The sequence below is a fragment of the Vitis riparia genome, chromosome 1, assembly GCF_004353265.1.
Source record: "Vitis riparia cultivar Riparia Gloire de Montpellier isolate 1030 chromosome 1, EGFV_Vit.rip_1.0, whole genome shotgun sequence".
Taxonomy (NCBI): domain Eukaryota; kingdom Viridiplantae; phylum Streptophyta; class Magnoliopsida; order Vitales; family Vitaceae; genus Vitis; species Vitis riparia.
Genome location: NC_048431.1, coordinates 9,837,178 through 9,860,942, shown reverse-complemented (window position 1 = coordinate 9,860,942; position 23,765 = coordinate 9,837,178). Strand labels below are relative to the sequence as shown.

The window sequence follows — 23,765 nt, the reverse complement described above, 5'->3', positions numbered from 1 at the left end:
GAATACAAGTCACTACAAATATTATTAAATTCAATCTCTGAACTCGAGGTGTTTATGTGTTTGACCCTGTAATCTTATCGAAAACAAATGTGAAAAAGTTTATGAAATTATATAAATATGTAAATATATTTTAAAATAATGAGGACACCTTTTAAAATCATAGCGAATAATATATACACAATGGTTGCTTCTATGAAAAGCAAAGGAGAAACAATATTTGGCATAAAATCATCCATCCTTTCAAAATGAGATTTCAATATAATTATGTCTTCAAAACTTATAACAAAATCGTTATTTTAAAGGAGCATCTTGACGTGGATATAAAGTATGTGTTTATATATATATAAAAGAACTCACGTGGTTTTGCCCAAAGAAAGAAATAAAATAAAAACCAAGTTTTGTCTATATAAACAGTTTTTAGGAGGTTGGTGGGTCCCGTTTTGATACGCCGATAATGGCAATCCACTTAAAAAATCAGTCAAATACAAAAGTTTAATCAAATACACCATGTGACCCCAACACTTAACCCAATTCCAAATCAACCCCATTACTATTTCATTTTATAAATATTTCTACTTTCCCCTTCATTTCTAATTAACATTTTCAAATTTTCTATTTTTGAAAATCTTAATTAATTACTGTAACAAATTGATTAAAGAGAATTTTCATTAATAAACGCCGGACAAATATTAATTGATTGATGGGATGGGTTATAAAACGACGCCGTTTGGAAATAATTGCCTTGCTTCAACAGCTACTGCTTCCCCGAAAAAAGGTGGAAGCAGGGTCATCGGCATCTTCTAATGGGCATCTCCGGCGAAGATTCCGAATCTTCCCGCCTCCTCACCACTACCTCCACTGGATCTCCCCGCAAGATTCCTAAAGATTCCTACCACTTTGCCTACATCATCTACTTTACTCTGGGCGCCGGTTTCCTCCTTCCCTGGAACGCCTTCATCACCGCCGTCGATTACTTCTCCTACCTCTATCCAGATGTCAGCGTCGATCGCATCTTCGCCGTCGTTTACATGGTGGTCGCTCTCTTCTGCCTCCTCCTTATTATCGCCTACACCCACAAGTCCGACGCCTTCGTCCGCATCAACATCGGCATGGCCATCTTCATCGTCGGTCTTCTCGTGGTTCCGATAATGGATGTTGTGTACATAAAGGGCCAGACAGGGCTCTATTCGGGCTTTTATGTGACTGTTGCGGCCGTTGGACTTTCGGGTTTGGGCGATGCATTGGTTCAGGGCGGGGTCATCGGGTCCGCCGGTGAGATGCCGGAGCGGTACATGCAAGCCGTCGTCGCCGGAACTGCAGCCTCCGGTATGCAAATTTTGAAAACACGATGGTTCCCTTATTGAAATTAGGTTTTTCAGTTTTTTGTGTTTTCATTTCAATTGGGACTTTGCATATAATTTGTTATCATGAATTCTTATATTGATCTTCACTGTAGTATATCTAGGATTTGTATTGTTGATTTATTGGTTCCCACTTTCCAATTTGAATATCTTTCCTGTGACCGTGGACATGAGTCTTCATTTGAGCATTTCTCTCCTTGATTTCATTTCATTCTTTCAACCAACTTAGTTGCCATTGATTGAACATTTAGGCTATGTTTGGTCCCAGAAAATTCATGGGAAATGTGAGAAAAAGAAAAAGGAGAGAACAAGCATAACCAAAGAAAAAGGAAGGAAAAAAAAATTCAATTCAATTAATTATTTTTATATGCTAGTTCAAACTTATTTCACTTATTTTAACTCTTATATATAAAGAATAAACATTTTGAAAATGCATAAGTTTTTACCTAATTTTAAGAAATATTTGGTTAAAAGGGATGAAATAATCCCCAAATTGAAAATCTAACCATTCCTAGGTTTTTTCTGGAAAAGTAACCCATTTTTGAGATAAATTCTCTTTTCTATTTTAAGTATTTACATGTAGTTTTTAATAGAAATTATAATTTTTACAAGAAAATAATGAGGGTATTTTTGTCCAAATGATGCCAAAAAATGGTGGGAGGTTAAATTTCAAAAATTGGGTTTTGAGAGGTCATTTTAATCAAATAACCCTAATTTTAATTATATTTTATTTTATTTTATTTTTTAGTGCAACTAAACATGAAAAAATAATTATTCTTAGCATTTTTTTTCCTTTCCTTAGTCCTTAGATAGTATGCTAGAAAATAGTTAAACCAACGACAATCCTTGTAGCCCAAAGCAAAGGCTCTTTTGAGTCTGCATTAATTGATGGGAGTGGGAAAGGAAGCTTTACCCATGGGCGGTGCTTGGATTCTAAAAGAGGCAAAGAGAGAAAAACTGAAGAAAAGATTCTAAAACATATGTATGGATAGTTCTCAATGTACTAATATTTGGTGATTGTACAAGAAAAGCCATTAGTTCAAGGGAAAAGGCATATTTTTTGTTACATTTCCTTTTAGCTATCTCAATTTTTGTTATTTTTCCCTAAGCATCAAATGAGTTGAGGGAAATAAATTGCATGAGAAAACCACGTGGTATCGAGGGAAGTTATCTTAATTTTGTAGGATTTCTAGCTAGATCCATTACATGTAACTTGGTTACAATTTTGATGAGTTTGGAGAAATTTGAAGGGGGGTGGACTTATTTTCTTCTAACTGATAACTTGGTTCGGTTCTACACTCCAGAGCTCAAAAGTTGGATTTGATTAAGTACTTCATATAGTATCGTCAAAGCTTTAAACAATGTCTACCGTAGGAATAATTTCTAGTCAGTTCAGCGGGCTTGGTGTTGATTTCTTAACTTTTATGCTGATTTCTATTGATCATAGACTTCCATATAAGACATAAGTTGTGCTTGCTTGAGCAGCTCAGCAAGAGAATAATTTTAAGTTTTGAATTGTTGACTGCAGCCTCCGGGGTGCTTGTTTCATTTCTAAGGATCTTCACCAAGGCTGTGTTTTCACAAGATGCCCAGGGCCTGAGAAGAAGTGCAATCCTGTATTTTTCAGTGAGTATCGTCGTTATGGCAGTATGCATTGTCTTTTACAATGTGGCGCACAGGCTTCCAGTTATTAAGTACTATAGAAATCTAAAGGCACAGGCAGTTAATGAGGAGAAAGAAGAGAAAGGTTCCTTGACAGCAGCTGTATGGGGAGCAACCTTATGGGATATATTAGGGAGAGTCAAGTGGTATGGGTTTGGCATCCTCCTCATCTATGTTGTCACTTTGTCAATATTTCCAGGATATATCACAGAGGATGTGCATTCCAAGGTCCTCAAGGACTGGTACCCAATCCTCCTCATTGCTGGCTACAATGTGTTTGACTTGGTTGGCAAGTCTCTAACAGCAGTATACCTCCTTGAGAATGCAAAGATTGCAATTAGCGCTTGCATTGCAAGATTATTGTTTTATCCTCTCTTCTTAGTTTGCTTGCATGGCCCCGAATTCTTCCGAACAGAGATTCCGGTGACAGTACTGACTTGTCTTCTGGGACTTACCAATGGCTACTTAACGAGTGTGTTGATGATTTTGGCTCCTAAAGCTGTCCAATTACAGCATGCTGAGACTGCAGGCATTGTGATTGTACTGTTCTTAGTTGTTGGCCTTGCTATCGGTTCAATTGTTGCTTGGTTTTGGGTCATATGATATTTAATCATCTTGTTTGGCATTGATTTCCCTCCAGACCTTCTGCATAGTGGCAACCAAAATTAGGGTTCAACAATGAATTGCCCTTCTGGTGTTGCAAATCTACAAAACCTTGTAATTTATACAACAGTTAACACTATTGTTTCTTTTGCATTGCATGGTGAAATATGCAGTTGTTGAAAGTTGATCTATTCTGTGAAGTCACTCCAATGTCTTGGCAGGTGCTCCTCAGATGTCTATTTGGTGACAAATTCATCCATTGAATTCCTAAATCAAATTCAACCTTCACTTCCATGGCTTCTCATATTTAGCTTCTCTTAGTTCCAGCATCAAATTTACTTCATACAGATTTGAAGTCTGACATTTGAAACACATCTTGTGTGGAACATTTCCCATATTCTTCTTCTTGTTCTTCTTCAAGTTGGTTGTGTTTTTTTACTCTTATTTACAGATAAGTCATGGTTGCTAAGAAAGAAAAGATGATGATTCCCAGAAGCAGTTTCCCTACTTTCCCTTTTGTTTCAGTTCAGGTGAGTTGTCAGGGGAGGGATAGTCTGACATGAGATAAAGGTTGTTGGAATGTAGGTGAACACGTGAAACCACATGTTGTTGACTGGATTCTCTCTTCTTTTTCTTTATTTGCAGCAATTGTTGGTTTCTCTCTGTTAGTGTTTTCTCCCTGTCTCCATTTTCTTTTTCAGTGTTCTCTTACTGAAAGCATGATTTTACAGGTTTAGACCAACAAGGATAAGTCCAATCAATTTCTTAATTTTTTTTCTTTATGGAAGTATATTTAGGCCTTGAGCAAATGGTGTGGTGGTAGATGGGTTTCTGGGCCTCCACTGAATCTTGAACTGATGATGGATTGGCCTGGCCATAAATGCATAGGCACTATTTCGCTTTTGGTATCTGAATTCTGATACGGGACCGTCGCTTTCAATGGTGGTGCCCCTTTATTCTGTAGCTGGGATGCTGGCTTTGGAAATGTGGGTAGGGTTTCCGCCATGGAGGAAGGTCAGCACAAAAGAACCTTTTTTATGTGCTTAAACGCTTCTTATAGCTAACAACAAATGTAAATAATGATTAGAAAAAGTCTTCGACAATTAATTTCATGATTTTTTGTGATAATATATTTCTAAATTTTTAATCAAGAAATGTTCGATGTGGATCTCATACTATGTTCAAAATATAAATAAATGTTATTATTATTGGTTTTAGTCAGAAATTGATCACACAAATTTAATGAATATAATCTCATAGGTATAAAGTCACGTACAAACATAAGATTAACTTGGTGGTTTTTTTTTTCACTCCTAAATAAAAAAATAATATATTTTTTTTTGTTAGTGATAGAAGCCAGAAAAGTTAAAAGGTATGATTAGACGTGAGATTTAAGCACGTGAACATCACGTGACTTTCATTCCTCGCATTTATTTATATTTTGGGCAGAATATTCATATTTTAAAGGATTTATTTATATTTTCGGCAGAATAATTATAATAGTTAACCTAAATTTTAAATTTTTAATGGTATGAAGAGAAGCGTTGCATGAGTCCAGCGTGGACAAAACTCTAGAAAGTCCACGTCAGTCCTCCAGCACCGTCAGGGGGGAGGGGGAGGGGGAGGGGAGAAGCCCGAAGGCAAGAAGATCTGAAGCAAAGTAGTTGAAGAAGGGAGCGTGCGTGGCAGTGTGATTGCATGGGAGTGGCTTAGCTGTCGGTTGGGCAGACAACTTTAGGACTGGAGGGCATTAACGTAATTCGACACCCGAAACGAAACTGCAAAACCCACTTCGATTCTTCACGTCACGTAGATAGATTCCAGTCTCGTTGTGTCCTCTTTGGTCATTTCCTCTCACCACCCCCCGAAAAACACCCCTTCCCATCTTCTTCTTCCTCGCTTCGACCCTTCCAAAAAAGGAGAAAAACGAGCGTTTCGCAAAAGTGAAATGCTCCTCACACCTCCCAACCCCGACCACCACTTCTCTGCCTGCTGATCTTCACTTCCACCGCCCATGGACTCAGACTCCGCCTCCGCCTCCGCCTCCACCTCCACCTCTCAACCCTCCCGGCGAACCCACTACAGCTTCGATCTTAACGAAATTCCTTTACCTTCCCCTCGTCACCATACGATTCCCGAAACCGCCGCTCCCTCCACTTCCGCTGAAGTTTCCGCTCCTGCATGCGGCGGAAGAGCCAAAGTCGAAACTCCCGCGGTTGTCTGCGGCGGCTGTGGCGGCTGCGGCGCGCAATGTTTGGATACGAGACAACTAGAAGCTGTTAGGGCTGGGAAATGGATGTGTACAAGATGTACGGGAAATGGAAATGGAAATGGTGGAAGTAGTGGGAGAGTACCGGAGCGGAATCGCCTCTTCGATATCAATGCGATGCCGCCGAGTGATGAGGAGGGCGATGGGAGCGAGGAATTGCAGAATTCTAGGTGAAATTCGATTGGTCTTTCTCTTGGTTTCGTGAATTTCAGTTTATATGAGGTTTATTCTGCTCAAGTTTGAAATTTTCGTTATCGGTTGCTTTATTTGTTGTAGAACACATTCGGTTGCATGGATTTGTTTCTCAGAATAAGTATGGCCAATTCTTTTTCGATTTTACTGTCAGTGATGTCTAGGGCTTTTGTCCTCGTGTCATATAGTGTTCCATTGGACATTGTTTGGGAGGTATTTCCTAATGGCAATTAGTTCTGCCGCTGCAAGTACTTAGCTGGTTCTTGAAGATATTTCATTTGTTAATATTTTGCGTCATTCATGCACTGAACCCTTATGCTGATTCCTTTAGGTAGGAAGGAAGCTATGGCCCTTTTGTTCCATTTCTTGATATTGTCTTTTCATTTGTGTTTCTCCTTGAGTGGATTTTGTAGTACTTTTGAAGTTCTCCTTTTCATTTACAAAATCTTGATTTTAAGAGTTGTTATTTTATGCATGTAATGGTATGATGCCTTTTCGGATAACATCCAAGTGCTCAAGGAATAACGAACTACTAACGGTGTTTGTCGCATAAATCCACTCACATGTCCATGTGCCATAGAGGATTTTTTTTTTTCTTTCCATTTTTGGTGTGATGAGAAGTGTCTTGGGGTTTAAACATCGCTTGCAGTATACAACATTGCCATTTTCCAAGTGTCATGCAACTGCACAAATAAAACAGTCATTGTGAGTGAATGGATCAGCTATAATGACATTGCTTTTATTTACCAGTTGGATAGAGTTGATGTAACAAGTAACAACATTATGCACCTACAAATGTGGGACACCGTCCTTATGTGGACGTTGACTAAGATTTCCTGAATTATTGGGACAGAAGTTGAAGTTCCTTATTTTCTGGATGTTTTAGCCATAGGGTTAGTTATCACAATCATGCCTTCCAATTATGACAGACTGGATAGAGGATGATGCCTCCCCCCAAAACCAAAAGCACTTGCTGGATGTCATAACAACGTGCCTTGTAAGATACTGGGTGTTCTCTCTCTCATCCTTTCTCACTAAAGTTGTGTACAGGGAATGTTCCCCCAGTACGTGTTGGATGCCATGCCACAATGTGCCTGGTAGGATACAACCACTGCTTCTATCATGTGCTGAGTATCGTACAGAGAACACGTGGGATGCGTAGCACTGTTATTGCTAACTTCCCAGCTCCAAACTACCGTTGCACCTGATTCTAGAAGTCTACCTGTATTTTTTGTACGAATGCGGATAGTTTGTGGCAAACAGGTGTTGCTTCATTCTAGCCAGATAACCATGAAATGGTATGTGCCGAACAATGCTACTTGATCCGTGTCAAATAACAAGTTCCATGTTGTAATGACAACTTCTTCCACTGGGAAGACTACATATTTAGGGGACAGATCTTCTCTTTCTGAGAAATCTCTATCAAGTTTTAACAATAGCTGCATGATCTCTCTCTCTCTCTCTCTCTCTCTCTCTCTCTCTCTCTCACACACACACACACACACTCACACACACATCCTAGCTTTTTCTTGCATCCTCAATTTAGTTATTCCCCTTTCCAACATTAGCAGAGCTAATTTCCCTCTCTCCTTTGCCAGTAGTGCTGAGTATCTTTTTGTTCCAGCTGTGGGAACATAAAGCTCACTCCTGGCTGTAGGAAGATGAGAATAGCCTACTAGGTTCTTGAAAAGCATATATCTCTTCTTTACTCATTTTAAATACCCTTGTAAGCATTCAGAGTTTGTTGGTTGCTTGATATTACACTCATTAAGCCTAGTTGGTTTCATTAACCTCAGTAGTATGTTTCCCATAGTGTCATTAGATTTTCTAGAAGCAGATTACCACCAAAATATTGTCATTTTAGTCCTTTATCTTTGCATTTACCCCATCTAAGTCACAGTGGCATCAAGGGTTTTGTGTGTGTGTGTGTGTTGGGACAAGGTTTTTGAGTGGTGGTTCTGAGGTGGCTGTTGGCCTGGGGGTGTGGATGTTGTTGTTGTTGAAGGTTTGGAAGAGGGAGCAGAGGAATCATGCTTAATGAAGAATAAACTGCCTCTAAATTCTCCTATTTAACTTGATGATGTTGAAATTATAACGGTCATTTAAATTCCTTAAATATAGATTTTTTTAATTAATTCACGCATCATTTTTTATTTGCTAGGATGAATGTCATGATTTAATACTCTTTTTTGTCACTCCAATATGTGTTGTGTTTTTGTTGGTTGGGCGAATCATCCTAGGGAGACTTTTGGGTAAATAATTCAAGAAACATATATTGGTTGTACAAAATGTTGCCACATATCAATCTCCTAAGCCATTATCTTACACCAACTTTTCACTTCCACACACCATGTTTAGTGATCTCTAGGTAAATAATTCAATGCAAAATGCCATAAATATATGCTTGCAAATGCCACAAATCATAACACTAAATCCATCATTGTTTTCTCTTGTGCATGTAGATGATGCTAATATATCTTCTTGTTTATATTTTAATTTCTCATAGCCCATCAATGTAGATGTCTTGAATTATAATGTGCTTTTCGCTCAGTCACTGGTGACCTTGTGATGACCTTTTCTCTCTCTAAATTTCTCATTTATTGAGTTATTGTTTAAAAACAGGGTAACCTCAAGCGAACTTTTTCCTGTCATCCTCAGTCTCATTGATATATCTTTGTAGTTTTACACTTTACAGCGCACTATGTATAGATTATGGCATGATATATGAACATGTAGATGCATAAACAAATTACTACTGTTGATAATCATTTCAGGATGTGATACCCATTGAATTGGCAGTTGATTGCTCATCTTAATTGTTGGATTTGCACTTTGAGCCACAACTATATATATATATATATATATATATATATATATATATATATAAGTTTTACAGCATTCTATGCATAGATTATGGCATGATATATGAACATGTAGATGCATAAACAAATTGCTACTATCGATTAATTGTTGGATTTGCACTTTGAGCTTGAGTTACAACTATATATATGTATGTATGTCTGTATGTATGTATGGTTATGAATATTGCTTAAGATATACCTCCTAAAATAGTTGATGCTTATGTGGCTTGTAGGATGCACACTGTGCATAATACTTCTATTGGCAACTCATTTAATGCCCAAGTGAGATGTTCAAATTTGTTAAATATAGGTAATGGATTTGGTCTTCATAAAGCATCTGGTAGTAGCCCACATTCCTGAACTACCTTTTGAGGATATAAGGCAGCATAGACTGAACTTTGGTAGAAATCTGAATGAAACAGTTCCAAGCTCTCTCCTTAGAGGAAGACTTTGGCCTAGTGATAACACTGCCCTAAAAATACCAATTGAGAATAGAAATTAGATGTTTTTGCAAGCTCTCAGAGAATTTATTTCTGAAAAGCAAGGTGTACTAGAGGATGGTTGGCATGTGGAATTTATTTATTGTCGAATCAGAGGCAATACCTACCTTTGCTGTCTTCTGTTGCCTTGATTGGAATAGGTTTGAGTTGATTTTTGACTTTGTCTGTCACTCTGGGTTGGTGTCAGACTGCCATTCTGTAAAATCTGACATAAAGGATTCCATTTTTGCAGAAGTAGAAATGAATCCTCAAATCTTTCAAGATCCAGTTACTTTAAACACAGTCAAGAAAACTTTAGAACCAGTTTTAATGCGGAGATCTTGTCTGGCAGGGAGGTTGATGATTTTCAGCACTACAAATTCAGAAACAATTTAAGGGTTACAGCGGCTGAACCCGAGGAAATGGGTGGGTGCGACTTCCAGTATGCTAATGTAAGTTCACACATACATGATCGTATCATGTCACATTCTCTCTCTCCTCACCGTCTCTCCCCCCATTCCCCACCTCTCTTAATGTGTATCTGTAAAATGAATGGTTCCAATTTTGTGCTTTTCTATTTGTTCCAAGTTTTATAAGTTGTATCAATCAAATTCAATGTTTCTCATTCTTTCTCAGAGTGTCCATTCACTCAAAAGTGATCTGCTTCTATTTCCATTTTGAACTATTAAACTTATATTTGTATAATTGAGATTAATTCTTTCAGCGTGTTCCTGAATATGATGCCTCATTTGATTGTCGTTTCAGAATGAATTTCCAGTTCAGTTCGAAGATTTCTATATTCTCTCTCTGGGGAAGATTGACTCACGACCTTCATATCATAATTCTAGCCTGATATGGCCTGTAGGTTATAAATCCAGCTGGCATGATAAGATTACTGGCTCTTTTTTTGTATGTGATGTCTTGGATGACGGTGATTCTGGTCCAGTTTTCAAGGTTCGAAGATTTCCATGCTCCATGCAGCCCATTATTAATGCATCAACAGTTTTATCGATGCCAAACTTTACCCAAAATGATGTTAAAAACAAAGTGGGAAGTGACAATTCAGCTTCTTTTGGTATGGATGATGATGATGATTCCAGTATTCAGATGATATTCTCAGAGAATGACCCTCCAAATCTTGATTATGATGTTTTATCATGTTCTCAGAATGGTTTGAATGAAGATTGTGATGTTCAAACAAAGAGTAGTTCACAAACAGAATCCAATTGCCGCCTTCTACAAAGTTCTGGAAAACTTGTCCTGAGTAATTTAAGGGTGGAGGATAATATTGGTGAGTTTCTAGTAGAAGCAAGCTCATCATCTTCAGCATGGAGTAAGGTATCTCAGACTGTGGTGCATGCATGCTGTGAAGCATACAAGCAGACAGGTGTTCTCCAGTTTTGTTGCAAGCATGATCTAGATCAAATATGGACACCATATGCAACCTTGAATGCTGATGCAGCAGCATCTATTGGGTCATTAGCCAAGTTTTGCAATTTTTGTGGTCCTATTAACATTCCGTGTTGTATTCAGAATGACAGCGTGCTTGATACTTCTTGTGACGCATTGATAAAATGGTTAGACCAAGACAGATTTGGACTGGATGTTGAATTTGTACAAGAAATCATAGAACATCTTCCTGGGGTTCATGCCTGTTCAGAATATGAATTTCTGAATAAAAGAACTCACAATTCAACACCACAAACATTTAGAAGTGGGTTTCTTCTTGCAAAAAGGAAGAGTGAGGTGCAAGGTGGGGAAAAAGCAGGTAATTTATTCAAATGTAAAAGACCTAGGAAACAGGTGGTTGAAAGCCCTGTCATAAGGGATTGCTGTCCTCCTGGAAAGCCATTAAGCTTAACACTTCCTGCCGATTTGATTGGTGATGTTCTTCAGGTATGGAAATGTTAGTAATTTTAAGTATCATACTTTAGTTGAAGCGTTGCAATAGAATATTCTTGTTGCTAGGTTTCTTATTCTGACCATTGTTGTTCTATATGTTCAGATCTGGGAGTCATTATGGCGGTTCTCCGAGGTTTTGGGGCTGGAGGAACCTATATCATTTGAAGAGCTTGAAGAGGAACTTTTGGACCCATGCTTTGATGGTTTAAATTCACTAGAAAACAAAGAAAATGGAACACGGGGTGGTAGAGATTTGTGTAGAAGTGATGGCACAAAAGGATGTAACTTGTCTCTATGCAGTGCTTCTGCATCAGGTGTTTCTGGGAAGAATGCACAAGCATTAAATACAATGGAAACAGAGTCTAAGATAGAAGCTTCTCAAGCTAGATTGGCATCTCATAACTATGGCAGATTTATTGGGGTAGCTTTGACTAAGGCTCACAGCGCACTGCTGAAAGTTCTGGTAGGTGAATTGCTATCCAAGGTTGCTGCTTTTGCTGACCCTAATTTTGATGCTGGAGAGTCTAAATCTAGACGGGGAAGGAAGAAAGATGCAGATAACTTAATTCCTGTTAAGAAAATGAAGGTTGACAAGCTCCCAATTAATGAACTTACTTGGCCAGAATTAGCTCGGAGATACATTTTAACCATCTCATCCTTGGAGGGGAAATTTGACTGTGCAGAAATTAATAGCCGCGAGGGTTGGAAAGTGTTTCGTTGCCTACAAGGTGATGGCGGGACACTTTGTGGTTCACTTACAGGAGTGGCTGGAATGGAAGCGGATGCACTGGTAAGTTTGATTTTTATTCCTTTAATCTTTGTATAATAGTGGACTAATTTCTTATCTTGTTAAGGTTCAAAAGGTAAAAATTCTTCTTAATGTTTGAAGGAGTGATGTTACACTTATCATTTGCGCCCAATCATTTTGGTCTGCCTGTTATTTCCATTAGCTTTTCTAATATCTTATGATTAATGGGTTAGGCATGGAATATTAATGATTAGTCTGTTAATCTAATCTAAGTTAATTGTTGTTTTTTGGTTCTTAATTTAGCATTGGGAATATGAGAGGGACATTCCAAGTGTGACATGTTAGTTTCGTGAGTTAATTGTTGGGTTTTCTTGGTTTATAGATTATAGAGATTATGGGAAAGTTACTGAGAGCATCAAACAATGCAGACCTACCAACACTATACAAAATACAATACTGAAGTGCTACATCCTACTCCACTATCAAAAAGCTTCTGCTTGTTATATTTCATTTCATCTCTTCTCTCTTACCTTGGTCTCTGTATTACATGTGCAGAAAAGACTGTTGTTTTTGCTTTCTATTCACTTGTTTCATAATTTTTGGTGCTGTTTTCTTTTATATTTCCTCATTTCATGTAAACTAAAGCAGTATTGCCCGTCTCCTGCTATGTTCTTGTATTTTTCTTTAGTATGAACTGAGTTGCCCTCAAATTCTATTTGTGATGTACCAGTTAAATTTTCACCGTTTCCTTCTACAGGATTGCACTTGTAAAACCTGTTTTATATGTTGGTGGTTTCATGATTCTCAAATCTAGTGTACTATGGTTAAGTGAATGAAGGTGTACTAATTTTTGTGATTCTCAGCTGCTTGCAGAGGCTACAATCAAAATCTTTGGTTCAGTGAAGAGTAAAAATGACATTCTGAGAATAGATTGCATCAAATCTGATGCAGTTGGTGCTTACAAAACTGCTGAGTTAAATGATGGTGAAATTCCAAAGTGGGCTCAAGTGTTAGAACCTGTGAGAAAGCTGCCCACAAATGTGGGAGCCAGAATTAGGAAGTGTGTCTATGATGCTTTAGACAATGATCCACCAGAATGGGCAAAGAAGATATTGAAGCACTCAATCAGCAAAGAAGTTTACAAGGGCAACGCATCAGGGCCTACCAAGGTGCTTATTTTAGTTGATAATTTTAGTATTTTAAAACAAGAAATAATTCCATAATTCACTTAATAGATTCAGGGGGCAAGTGCATGTTTAATTTTTTTAGGCATATTTATCTCCTTTATGGGACTTTTTTCAGTGGCCCAGTGGAGTATGTGCTTAAAGTGGGCTGGTCGTAGTTTCTGAAGTAGAACAATTCTCCATTTCCTTCTACTGTTTTAAATTAACTTAATAGATTTTCTCAGGTATATTCAGTTAAGTAAGTTCTACATTAGCATGATTCTCAGCTTCCCGAACAGCCCCAATTTCACCGACATTGGGTGGTTCCCTTGACACAACCCCAAACCATGCTTTGGATGACATTTGGTACATGTGGCCGCTAGTGCAACCTTCTCTTATTTTCTATCCTTGACTTAAAGAAAGAAAATTCAACACATCGATTATTGTGCAGTCTGTATTTGCAACATAGTAAAACAACTCAGTCAAATACTTTTGTTTTGAATGATGCAACCAAATGTTTAAGTTTCATATGCAACTTTTATAGAAATCTTAACTTGTTAATACATATGTTAGGTTGGTTCATTCCTCATAATCTGACTTAGGGTGTCTCTCTTGAATAGAAAATATGTATCCCTTTCTTTATTTCATGCTTTTCTGGAAATTTGAGCCTCCTGACTATAAAACACCTTTGAATTTGAATTGAAGGGGAAAAAAGGGCAATTTAGAAAACTTTGGCAGTTTGAAGAGAGATGGAGTGTTAACAATGTGCTTTAAGATAATTGATTTGAGTAAGAATTTTAAAGGTAATCAATTTGGCTTAGACTTTTATTGGTAGTTGTTTCAATATACCTGTAAAGGATGGAGCAGAGAGAATCTTAGCATTCATTTTTCTGTATAGCATAGATAAGTCAAGATATAAAATAATGATAAAAAAATGATCTAAATAGCATTTATACTCTTTTGGCAATAAGATAACAATGTTGATACCTTTATTACATTAACAGATAGTTCATTGTTTATACATATCTCCAAACTGCAAGTACATCTTAGTTTTTAGATACCGAAAGGTAATTATTTGTGTATCTTAGAGTAATTCTTTATTAGAATAAATTAAATAGGTTCTCTCTAGGAAAGAATAAATTCTTCAAGACATACCAAATGGGTGCTCTTTATTAGTATTCTTGTGGTTGTTAAATTTATCTCCCTAGTTTCTCTAAGTAAACAATTTCCTTATAGTAAGCCAACAGCTGGACTCAAGACTGGTTCCTGTTGATTGAGTACAGAAAGCTGTTATCGCATTGCTGGCAGATGTCCACAGTGGAAATGTTCAAAGGAGACCTGACAAGAAAAGGAAAGGGAAGCGTGTTCGTTCTGCTTCTGATCTCATAATGAAACAATGCAGAACTGTTCTACGTCGTGTTGCTTCTACAGATAAAGAAAAAGTTTTCTGTAATTTGCTGGGAAGAATTATGGATCCAAATGATAACGACGATAAGGGACTTCTTGGATTTCCTGCAATGGTATCCCGTCCATTAGATTTCAGGACCATTGATCTGAGATTGGCCGTTGGAGCGTATGGTGGATCAAATGAAGCCTTCCTCGAGGATGTCCAGGAGGTATGCTTTGTTATGGTTTTCTTTAACTGGCAGCCTTCACTTGTGTTCTATGGTTAAAAGGTTTCACCAGTCCTATTTGTGGCATGTCCATTAACCTCTTCTTACCTGTGCATGTATATGCCTGCAAAGCACTGTTTTCACTATGTCAACTGTTCAGTAAATTGATCCAGATATAGACTTAAATGCACACTGCATGCTTGAGTAGATTTTCAAGCATCTGAATGAAACATGGATTTGTCATGAGAAGACAATTTCCAGACATTCAGAGCATGGGAATTAAAGAAAATCAGGGTTGGATTCTAACATTTATTTTACCCTATCAATTTGTTCAACTTCTTATCATCAATAATGGTGAAAAAATGCTAAAAAAATTTTGGACAGAATATAATTAGACACTTCTGATTTTTAGAGGTGTTTTAGATTGTTGTTTTTTTTTGGCATAGTGTGCATCTGAGCATCTGATATTTCTAGAACATTTGAATTCAGTTCCTTGCATATAGATTAGCATATAGATTACCTCTTTCTTTCATCAATAACCCCACCCCAACTAAACATGCTGTCAGGTTTCAATTTTATTTTATTTTTTTAATGCTAAAAATACTTTTTTTTTTAAATCATTTTTTTCAAACTAATTGTGTTAATTCCACTCATAGAATGATAGCCTTAAGAAGATAGAGAAATTAATACTACTCCTATATAACAAGAAAAATATTAAGAGTTCACATGCATATTCATGCTCAAGAAAAATTATTAAGTCTAAGTTTTTATGAGGCTTGAATCCCATGGCAGGTGAATCTTAATGGACTTACGATCCTCCTATTGGGGCCCTGCAGGTTGAAAATCCCTTCTTTTCTTTACTACTGTGTAACTCTGTTCAGCTCCATCTTTTCAACTCAACAAAGTGTTATTCCAACTACTTGAAGTCATTTTTTGTACAATTCTCTTATCCTTTTGACCCCTTGAGCTTGAATTACATCTCTCATTTGTACTAATACATTCATTTGTTTTTTGATCTTCATGAATTCAAAATGAGGCCATCACCTTGTAGGTCCTAGTTCTGAGTGTTATGTAAAACAGTGCTACTGTTAGGCATTTTCTGACAAGACACGCCCATGTTACATTCTTGTCAGCCTTACAAAGTTACCATCCTACCAGATAAGGGCCCCTCCTTGTTGAATCAAATACTCCTCTGAAAAATCTAATCCTGCCAATCAATTATCTCTTAATGGTTCTCAACAAAACTACATAGTCATTCACATCTTGACTTGGTAAATGTTTTCCTTGACTCGACTATTGAAAGTTAATTCATTGCTTTTCCACTTGAATCCTGTTACAGCAGTACCTGTGAACCTTTGTGTAAGTACCAGGGAATGGGAAAAAATAGGTACAAATGTGTACTTTATTTGGAGTTCCATGGAAAAAAAGGAAAATAAAATATAATGAAAATTATTTAAGTGTTTATATATTTTCGTATTCTCTATTCTCCATATGCAAGTGAAATAAAATTGGGAAATAATCCAAGACAAATCCATTGAGATCGTACTTAATTTTTGTTTTTCTTCCTTTTCCTTTCCTTACCTTTTTCATTATCCTGTCCTTTTCCTCATGCTTTCTATGTTCCAAATGGAATCTAAATAAATACATGTGTAGACAAAATGGTGCTCTTAGATTGAGCTTCAAAGGATATCAAAGCATGATCCATCTATCCATCTATCTAGTTTTGTATTTGTAGCATGTAGCTTAACAAGTTTTCTGATCCTTTCTTTATCTATCTATCTAGTTTTGTGTTTGTAGCATGTAGCTTAACTAGTTTTCTGATCCTTTCTTCCCAGTATAGTACCAATTTATATCTATGTAGTGTTCAATGTGATTCCTTTTGTGTAATTACATTTTCCTTTCCATTTGTTAATGGAAATTTCACTTGGAGCTCTCAATTTTGAGAACTTCTTATGAAATTTTCTTTGTTACTTCTCACCAAAGATAGATAGATAGATGGTGTTCAATGTGATTCCTTTTGTGTAATTATTGTTAATGGAGATTTCACTTGGCACTCTCAATTTTGAGAACTTCTGATGAAATTTTCTTTATTACTTCTCACCAATTTTAGATTTGTTTATTTTCTTATGCTGTTCCCTTTTCTCAATCCATCCCTCTGCAAAAAATAATAAGTAAATAAATAAACCACCAAATGCTCTTTCCCTTGTATTAATTTCTCTCTGTTATGACCTGTAGCTACACTTTAATAGCTTAATGGACAGTTTGTGATGATGGTTTATGTAGAGAATGAACAGAAATGTCAAGATCACCAATTCTTATTCTTTTGGCAGGTTTGGCACAATATATGCATTGCTTATAGGGATTCTGATGACATCAGTTTGGCTGAAGCATTATCTAAAGATTTTGAATCATTGTATTCAAAAGAGGTTAGTTGGCCCTACCATTTCCCTTTCCTTCTTTAGTTACCTCTCCAACTCTTTCATTTTTATAACTGTTGTGATAGAATGATCCACCGAGCAATCACATCTTAACTGACTTCCAATTTTCCAAGCATGATAATCATGGGTCTCATGTTCAGAACAATGAAAATTGGTCTTACCTTTTAAAAGTTGTTTGCATTGAATCATCTCCAATACCTGTGTCTGCTTGATTTTCCAGAAAAAAAAGGGGGCTGAAAAAGGAAAAAACCTAACCTTGATGATTGTATCTCTCTTAATCTGCTAGATCCTTAATTAGGTCTGTGTCTGACATGTTGGACTCCTTGACTAACTCTGTCCAACAGTATGTGGGCCTCAACTGTGTGCTTACTTGGGTTGATTGGCACCTTGCACCTTGAGTCGTTTTCTTGTCCTTCTCTTTTCCAGGTACATAGCAAATTGAAGGCATAAGGGTGCACGATTTGCTTTAATATGTTTTAAAGGATATTTTTAGGGTCTTGAATTACTGACAGCTCAAAATTAGGGCCATGCTATACGGTTGAAAACATAGCTAGGCATTTGTCTAGTCATCAAATGTCCTTTAATATCATATACTTTAACATGTTTTCTTTGTAGTTTGAGGAACAATATTATTTTCTGATGCAGGTTCTCACCCTCGTCCAGAAATTTATGAGTTATGCAAATGTTGAATTTTTAAATGCTGAGGCCAAGAAAGAGCTTGAAGATACCATTGCATGTGCAGATGAGATTCCCAAAGCTCCCTGGGATGAGGGCCTCTGCAAAGTGTGTGGTGTAGATAAAGATGATGACAATGTTTTATTGTGTGATGCTTGTGATTCTGAGTACCATACATATTGCTTAAACCCCCCTCTTGCTAGAATTCCTGAAGGAAACTGGTATTGTCCTTCTTGTGTTGCTGCTCAGCGTCTCAGTCAGGGCACATCACGAAGTGCTGAGGTCTTTAGCCGATGCCGAAGAAAGAGATATCAGGGAGAGTTTACTCGCACATATCTGGAAACTCTGACCCATTTGGCAACTATAATGGAAATAAAAGAGTATTGCGAGTTGAGCATAGAGGAGGTTTGTCCATGTGCCCCTTCATTTGTCACTTCTCACTGCCACATGCCAACTTGAATTCTGAGTGATCTGGTTGCATCTATGAAATTTTATGTTGATTTGATACCTCCCTTGCTTTCATCTAAATAAGAGCTCGAGTTCTAGAGCTTGAATCAATTAAAAGATAAGGCCTATGAAGGAACAACTAGTCATCACCAACCTTTTAACTAAAATAAGTATTCCTTCAACCTCAGTGCATACCTATCTAAACAGCGAGCTGCTCCATTTCCCACCCTTCTGTTGCAAATAAGTGGCCTGCCCTTCTTCCTGTGCAGGGATTCCCCTGATGACCACCTCCATGGCTAGCCTAATGACACTGCTCCCATTTCTTCTGTTTCCATCAAAATTTTCTGTTCTCTATCATGCAGAAATGTCTCAATCCTATCTCTTTTGTAGATCTGAATATTTTCTAGAGCCCTCATTTATTAGGATAGTGTACATCCTCAGGCTGTGCCACTAGCTCTCCTTAACCCATTCTCTATTATTAGTTCACCCATGCTTGCCATGTAATAAATACCACTGAGGAGCATGTCTTGGATTTCTCCAAGTTTGTGATTTTTATGCTTTCCATTCTTAACTAAGTCTGCTTTTATATTTGATGCAGAGAGTATTCCTCCTAAAGTTTTTCTGTGATGAAGTGCTGAACTCTGCTATCATTCGTGAACACCTAGAGCAATGTGCCTCTTTATCAGCTGATTTGCAGCAGAAATTACGTACACTCTCTTTAGAGCGGAGAAACCTGAAATTGAGGGAAGAAATCCTAGCTGTGAAAGTGGAAAAAGCCAACTCAGTTGGGCTTGATGGGGTTGGTGGCGAAGCTGGAACAGAAGCAGTGGCTATGATGCTTAAAAACTATAGTAAATTGATGGTGCAGCCTCTTAATAAAAGCAACTATTTTGCATCCTTCCCCAGTAATCTGGTATCATTAGAGGATGGTCAGCAGGAGAATGAGCAAAATGATTTCAATAAACCACCATACTGGTTCAATGCAAAAGGCTTTTTGGAGAAACACCATGCTACTAGTAGAGATCTGAGTATGAAGACTCCTGATACTGATGATCAAATGAAATATCAGCACTTGGCCAAGGATAACAGTGTACCACATGAGAATCTTTTTTCTAGTACTCCTTTCTTTAGAAAAGATGACTTCAGCAGTTTAAACAAGCTACCTCTGTTTACTCCCCAGAGCCAGAAAATTAACTCGGGTGAAGGAAATGATTCCAGGAGTAACTTTAACAGCAAACTGGAGTCAGAAAAGGATGATGATAATGGTTCTGTGCTGCCTAGTGAAATTTTGCAACGTGGTATTTTGTTTGATGCCATTAGAACCAATATTCCTGAGCATGTACATGCTATGCATGTGAACTCAGAAAATATGTTACTAGACCATAATGGCATTGGTCAACCTGTTGCAATTGAATCACAAGCCTACAACCAGGAGGCAGATTCCCTGAAGAGTGAGATTTCTTTTTTGCAGGATTCAATTGCAAGCTTAGAATCACAACTTCTGAAGGTGTCCATGCGGAAGGAGTTTTTGGGAAAAGATTCTGCTGGGCGCCTGTACTGGGTTTTTTCCAGGGCAGGTACATCTCCATGGGTAGTTATTGATGGGAGTATGATGGCAAGGCTGAGGGGAGGTGAAGCAAAAGAGCATGAAGACACACTAGCTAACAATTCCACTCTAAGGGGCTCTTTTCCATGTGGCAGAGAAAAAAAATTTAGCTCAAGGGAATTTAATATTTCCAACCGGCACATGCATGACCAGAAGTACAGCATCCCCATGTCTTTTCCATGGGTTTCTTGTCAATCCAATGATGAAATTGAAGAACTCATTCAATGGCTGAGAGATAATGAGCCAAGAGAGAGAGAGCTGTTGGAATCTATTTTGCAGTGGCAGAGAACCAAATATAAGGACTCCAACAAAGCTAAAAGTTATGTTAAGGATGAGCAACCAACTTCCTCAAAGACCAAAAATAGCGAAAGAACTCTTGATTATCTTAAGACCAGGGCTGGGACTATCCTGGAGAAGAAGTATGGCCGCCCTTGCATGGAGCTAGAAGCCACTGACATCCCAAAGAAGAGATGCCCGAACTCATTGGTAAGGTGTGAACAAAGAATGCATAGGTGTGAATGCCTTGAGCCTATATGGCCTTCCAGAAAACATTGCCTCACTTGTCATCAATCATTTTCCACCAGTGAGGAACTGAAGGGTCATGATGATAGAATCTGTAGTTCAGGTGCTTCTGCCTCTGAAAACAGCATGGTGAATGATGAATCTGGGAAGGGTAAGATGATGATGAACACTGATGCCCTGCAGGAGCACTCTGATGATCTAGGAATGATTGGAGCATCAAAAAGTGAAAAGCATGAGACTGTCTCTGGGTTGATTAATTTTGACAAGGAGTTGATATGCCCATTTGATATTGAGGAGATCAGTACGAAGTTCATTGTTAAAAGCTCTAATAAGGAATTGGTGCGAGAGATAGGGCTTATTGGTTCAAATGGGATCCCATCATTTCTACCAAACACATCTCCTTACTATCTTAATGACCCCACGCTAATGTTGCTGGCCAGGGAAAATGAGGTTAATCCACATAAGAAGTCCTTGATTATGGAAAATCAACTCCAACAAGGTCCAGAAAGGAATATGGCAGCCAGTATAAAGTATTATCATTCTTCCAATGATTCTACCAGAAGATGCTCTATGGATGGCATTGGTGAAGCATTTTTAGAAACTGAAAAATTGAGATTGAATTGTATAAATGGAAGAGATCAGTCCTCTAGTACAAATCAAACTTCAGAAGGGGGTTTGGGTAATTGCTGCATCATTAATGAATCTTCATTGAAACCACTAGAGGGCTGGGCTTCTCAATTTCTGAGGAAGCTTAAGATTGATCTGCTTGATATGGATGCTGCACTACCTGAAGAAGCAGTAAAGCCTTCAAATGCTAGTTTGGAAAGAAGATGTGCATGGCGTGCATTTGTTAAATCTGCCGTGTCAATATTTCAGGTTAGTTTTATATCTCCTTCAAGTTTTAATTGTTTATTTGTCAATATTGGTTCAAAAATTTTCAGGAGTTAGGTTCAGTTAGAACTGACTAATGGTCCACAAAAAAATTTGACTTCATTGAAGAACCTTTTCCCAAGCTTCCTGACCGGCAACTGCCATGCATCATTTAGTGGAGCTCTCCAACTCCCCTTTTGTTTATACCAATGGTCATGCTAAGAATCCATTTCCATTATTAGACATGCCCTGTGTTATGATTGATTTGCTCATACAAACTAGATTGGATGTTTTGCATGTTGTAGTGATTTCTCTATCTTTTTGTTTTTTTGTTATTTATTTTTTGGCTGTTATCTTTTATCTTCTAGAACAATTTGTAAACTGGATTTGGTTTCTTAGCCAACATGGGTTATACTAGAGCATGATTCTATGATCCTGTTCATGCACCTTTATCATACTAGATTACATGATGATAACCAGTGTTTATAGAGGTTTAAGTTAAAAACTTTTGTGGAAAAATGAGTGTTTAATAGAAGTATGTCATCACATTTACCAACACCCCCCTTGTCATGTCTGTATGTTAACTTAAAGGGTACTTCTAACATTTTTGTTCCTGTCAGACTGCAAAAAAGCATATTACCTGTTTTTTTCTCTTTTCTTTCTTTCTTTTTTTTTTTTTTTTTTGTGATAGAAAAGATGTTTGCATTGAAAATGATGATTCCCCTAGGGTTTATGAGTGGATATAGATGAATTAAGCTGTTCTTGTTCTTTCAGATGGTTCAGTCAACAATTATACTAGAGAACATGATTAAGACCGAGTACTTGAGGAATGGGTGGTGGTATTGGTCATCACTCTCAGCTGCAGCCAAGATATCTAATATTTCGTCCCTTGCTCTCCGCATATACACCCTTGATGCTGCCATTGTTTATGATGGGCCCTTGCCTGGATGTAGTTCCACAGAAATTGAAAAGCTGGGCAGTGAGTCAGACAAAAAGTTGCCCATCTATCCAAATCCCACCAGTAATCCAAAATCCAACAGCAGGACAATTCAAAAAACATCCAATTCAGATTCAACTGACAGGCCCAAACCTAGAAGCAAATCAAGCAAGAAAAGGAAAGACTGAGGCAGTTGAGCTCAGACAGGATGACTTATTTATCTCACTGGCACATCAAGTATGAAGATAGTAAGAGACTCATTTTTTTAAATGTGAAAGCTACATTCTAATATCATTGTAATGTCTTCTGGTCAATAGGTTAAAAGAACAAAGTTCGATGGCATCAGATAAATTGCTGCCATGCAGCCTCTCTGTGTACATAAGAAGCAAGGCTGACACACACTAACATGGGTTGTTGGATAGCAAAGCAGAGTCCATTGGCGTAGTTTTATGGAGGCAAAGGAATGTATTTGCTGGCAATTTTGGAGAAAATTTTGGTACAGTTATCATCAGAACTAGAGAGAATCAGAGTCAGGTCTTCTGAAGACTGGAGTCATCTTCTGAAGACTGAAGTCCTCATTCGTGTACATACCATTGTAAAAAGAAAAAAAAAAGTGTAGTTTAATCCTATCATTCTTTTATGTCTTTTTTTCATTGTTTGTCCGCTCTCCCTCCCTCTTTCTCTCTTTGCGGTTTTTTTAGGTTAAAGATTTTCCTTGCTGGGATTCATTAAATATAGATGGAACCTTTGTACCAGCCATTTGTACAGGCGGGTAAATACAGATTTTTAGGATCAAGTAAGTTATCAGTAATTCCCAGCCTTGGTCATGGTTTTGGTTCGATGGGTGGTGGGTCGAATACGACAATACAATATCTGGAATTATTAAAGAGCGCGCGTCGTGCGCAGACACACACACACATATATATATATATATAAGAGAAGCACTACAAAGAACCAAACTATTTTGTTTTGGCATTTTCGCTGAATTAGAAGTCAGTCAAAAGGGTATATAGTGGCCAAAACCATGTGGGGACTGCCTCTACAATTAGCGGATCAATGTTTGCCAGTTCTCATAAAGAAAAACGTTGGCCGATAAGTCACTTCCATTCCTGGGTGAGTCCGCATCGAGGGATTTAAGACTCAAGACCTGAATCTGGAGACAAGAATAACAAATTAATTTCAGAGCCTCCTACATGCTATTCTCAGGAACCGAGATGAGTAGAACCTTGGGCGAATTAAATTTTTTTACTAAGTGGTTTTACAACAATCTTGACACCAACTATGCTATTAGTTAATCAATGAGGCACCCGGTTCTGCACCTCATCTTCATCCAACTTGCAACAAACCCCAGCTTTCAAGTTGGCCCCTGTATGACACTAAGCTTGAGATAGGCAAATTCTCAAGTTGCAAGGGCTTA

The 23,765-nt window shown here is 37.7% G+C and overlaps 2 protein-coding genes across 4 annotated transcripts; both read left to right on the top strand.

Annotated features, from left to right (window-relative positions):
- Positions 1–739: 739 nt before the first annotated feature.
- LOC117924845 (equilibrative nucleotide transporter 1) lies at positions 740–3,914 on the top strand. The gene is made up of 2 exons (XM_034843552.1): positions 740–1,313; positions 2,883–3,914. Exons 1-2 carry the CDS (start codon positions 804–806, stop codon positions 3,624–3,626), a joined length of 1,254 nt encoding a protein of 417 aa, XP_034699443.1. The 5' UTR covers positions 740–803; the 3' UTR covers positions 3,627–3,914.
- A 1,426-nt stretch (positions 3,915–5,340) lies between these two features.
- LOC117912350 (methyl-CpG-binding domain-containing protein 9-like) lies at positions 5,341–23,159 on the top strand. Of its 3 annotated transcripts, XM_034826921.1 has the most exons (12): positions 6,017–6,065; positions 7,138–7,385; positions 9,780–9,879; positions 10,193–11,323; positions 11,433–12,119; positions 12,941–13,246; positions 14,524–14,856; positions 17,184–17,279; positions 17,937–18,371; positions 19,012–21,417; positions 22,186–22,585; positions 22,666–23,159. In XM_034826921.1, the coding sequence occupies exons 2-11, from the start codon at positions 7,327–7,329 to the stop codon at positions 22,534–22,536; spliced, it is 5,904 nt and encodes a 1,967-aa protein (XP_034682812.1). In that variant the 5' UTR covers positions 6,017–6,065; positions 7,138–7,326; the 3' UTR covers positions 22,537–22,585; positions 22,666–23,159. The 3 variants fall into 3 exon arrangements, with proteins under 3 accessions (XP_034682805.1, XP_034682799.1, XP_034682812.1); XM_034826914.1 differs by lacking the exon at positions 7,138–7,385 and having other exon boundaries at positions 5,341–6,065; XM_034826908.1 differs by lacking the exon at positions 7,138–7,385 and having other exon boundaries at positions 5,341–6,065; positions 9,681–9,879.
- Positions 23,160–23,765: the final 606 nt, after the last annotated feature.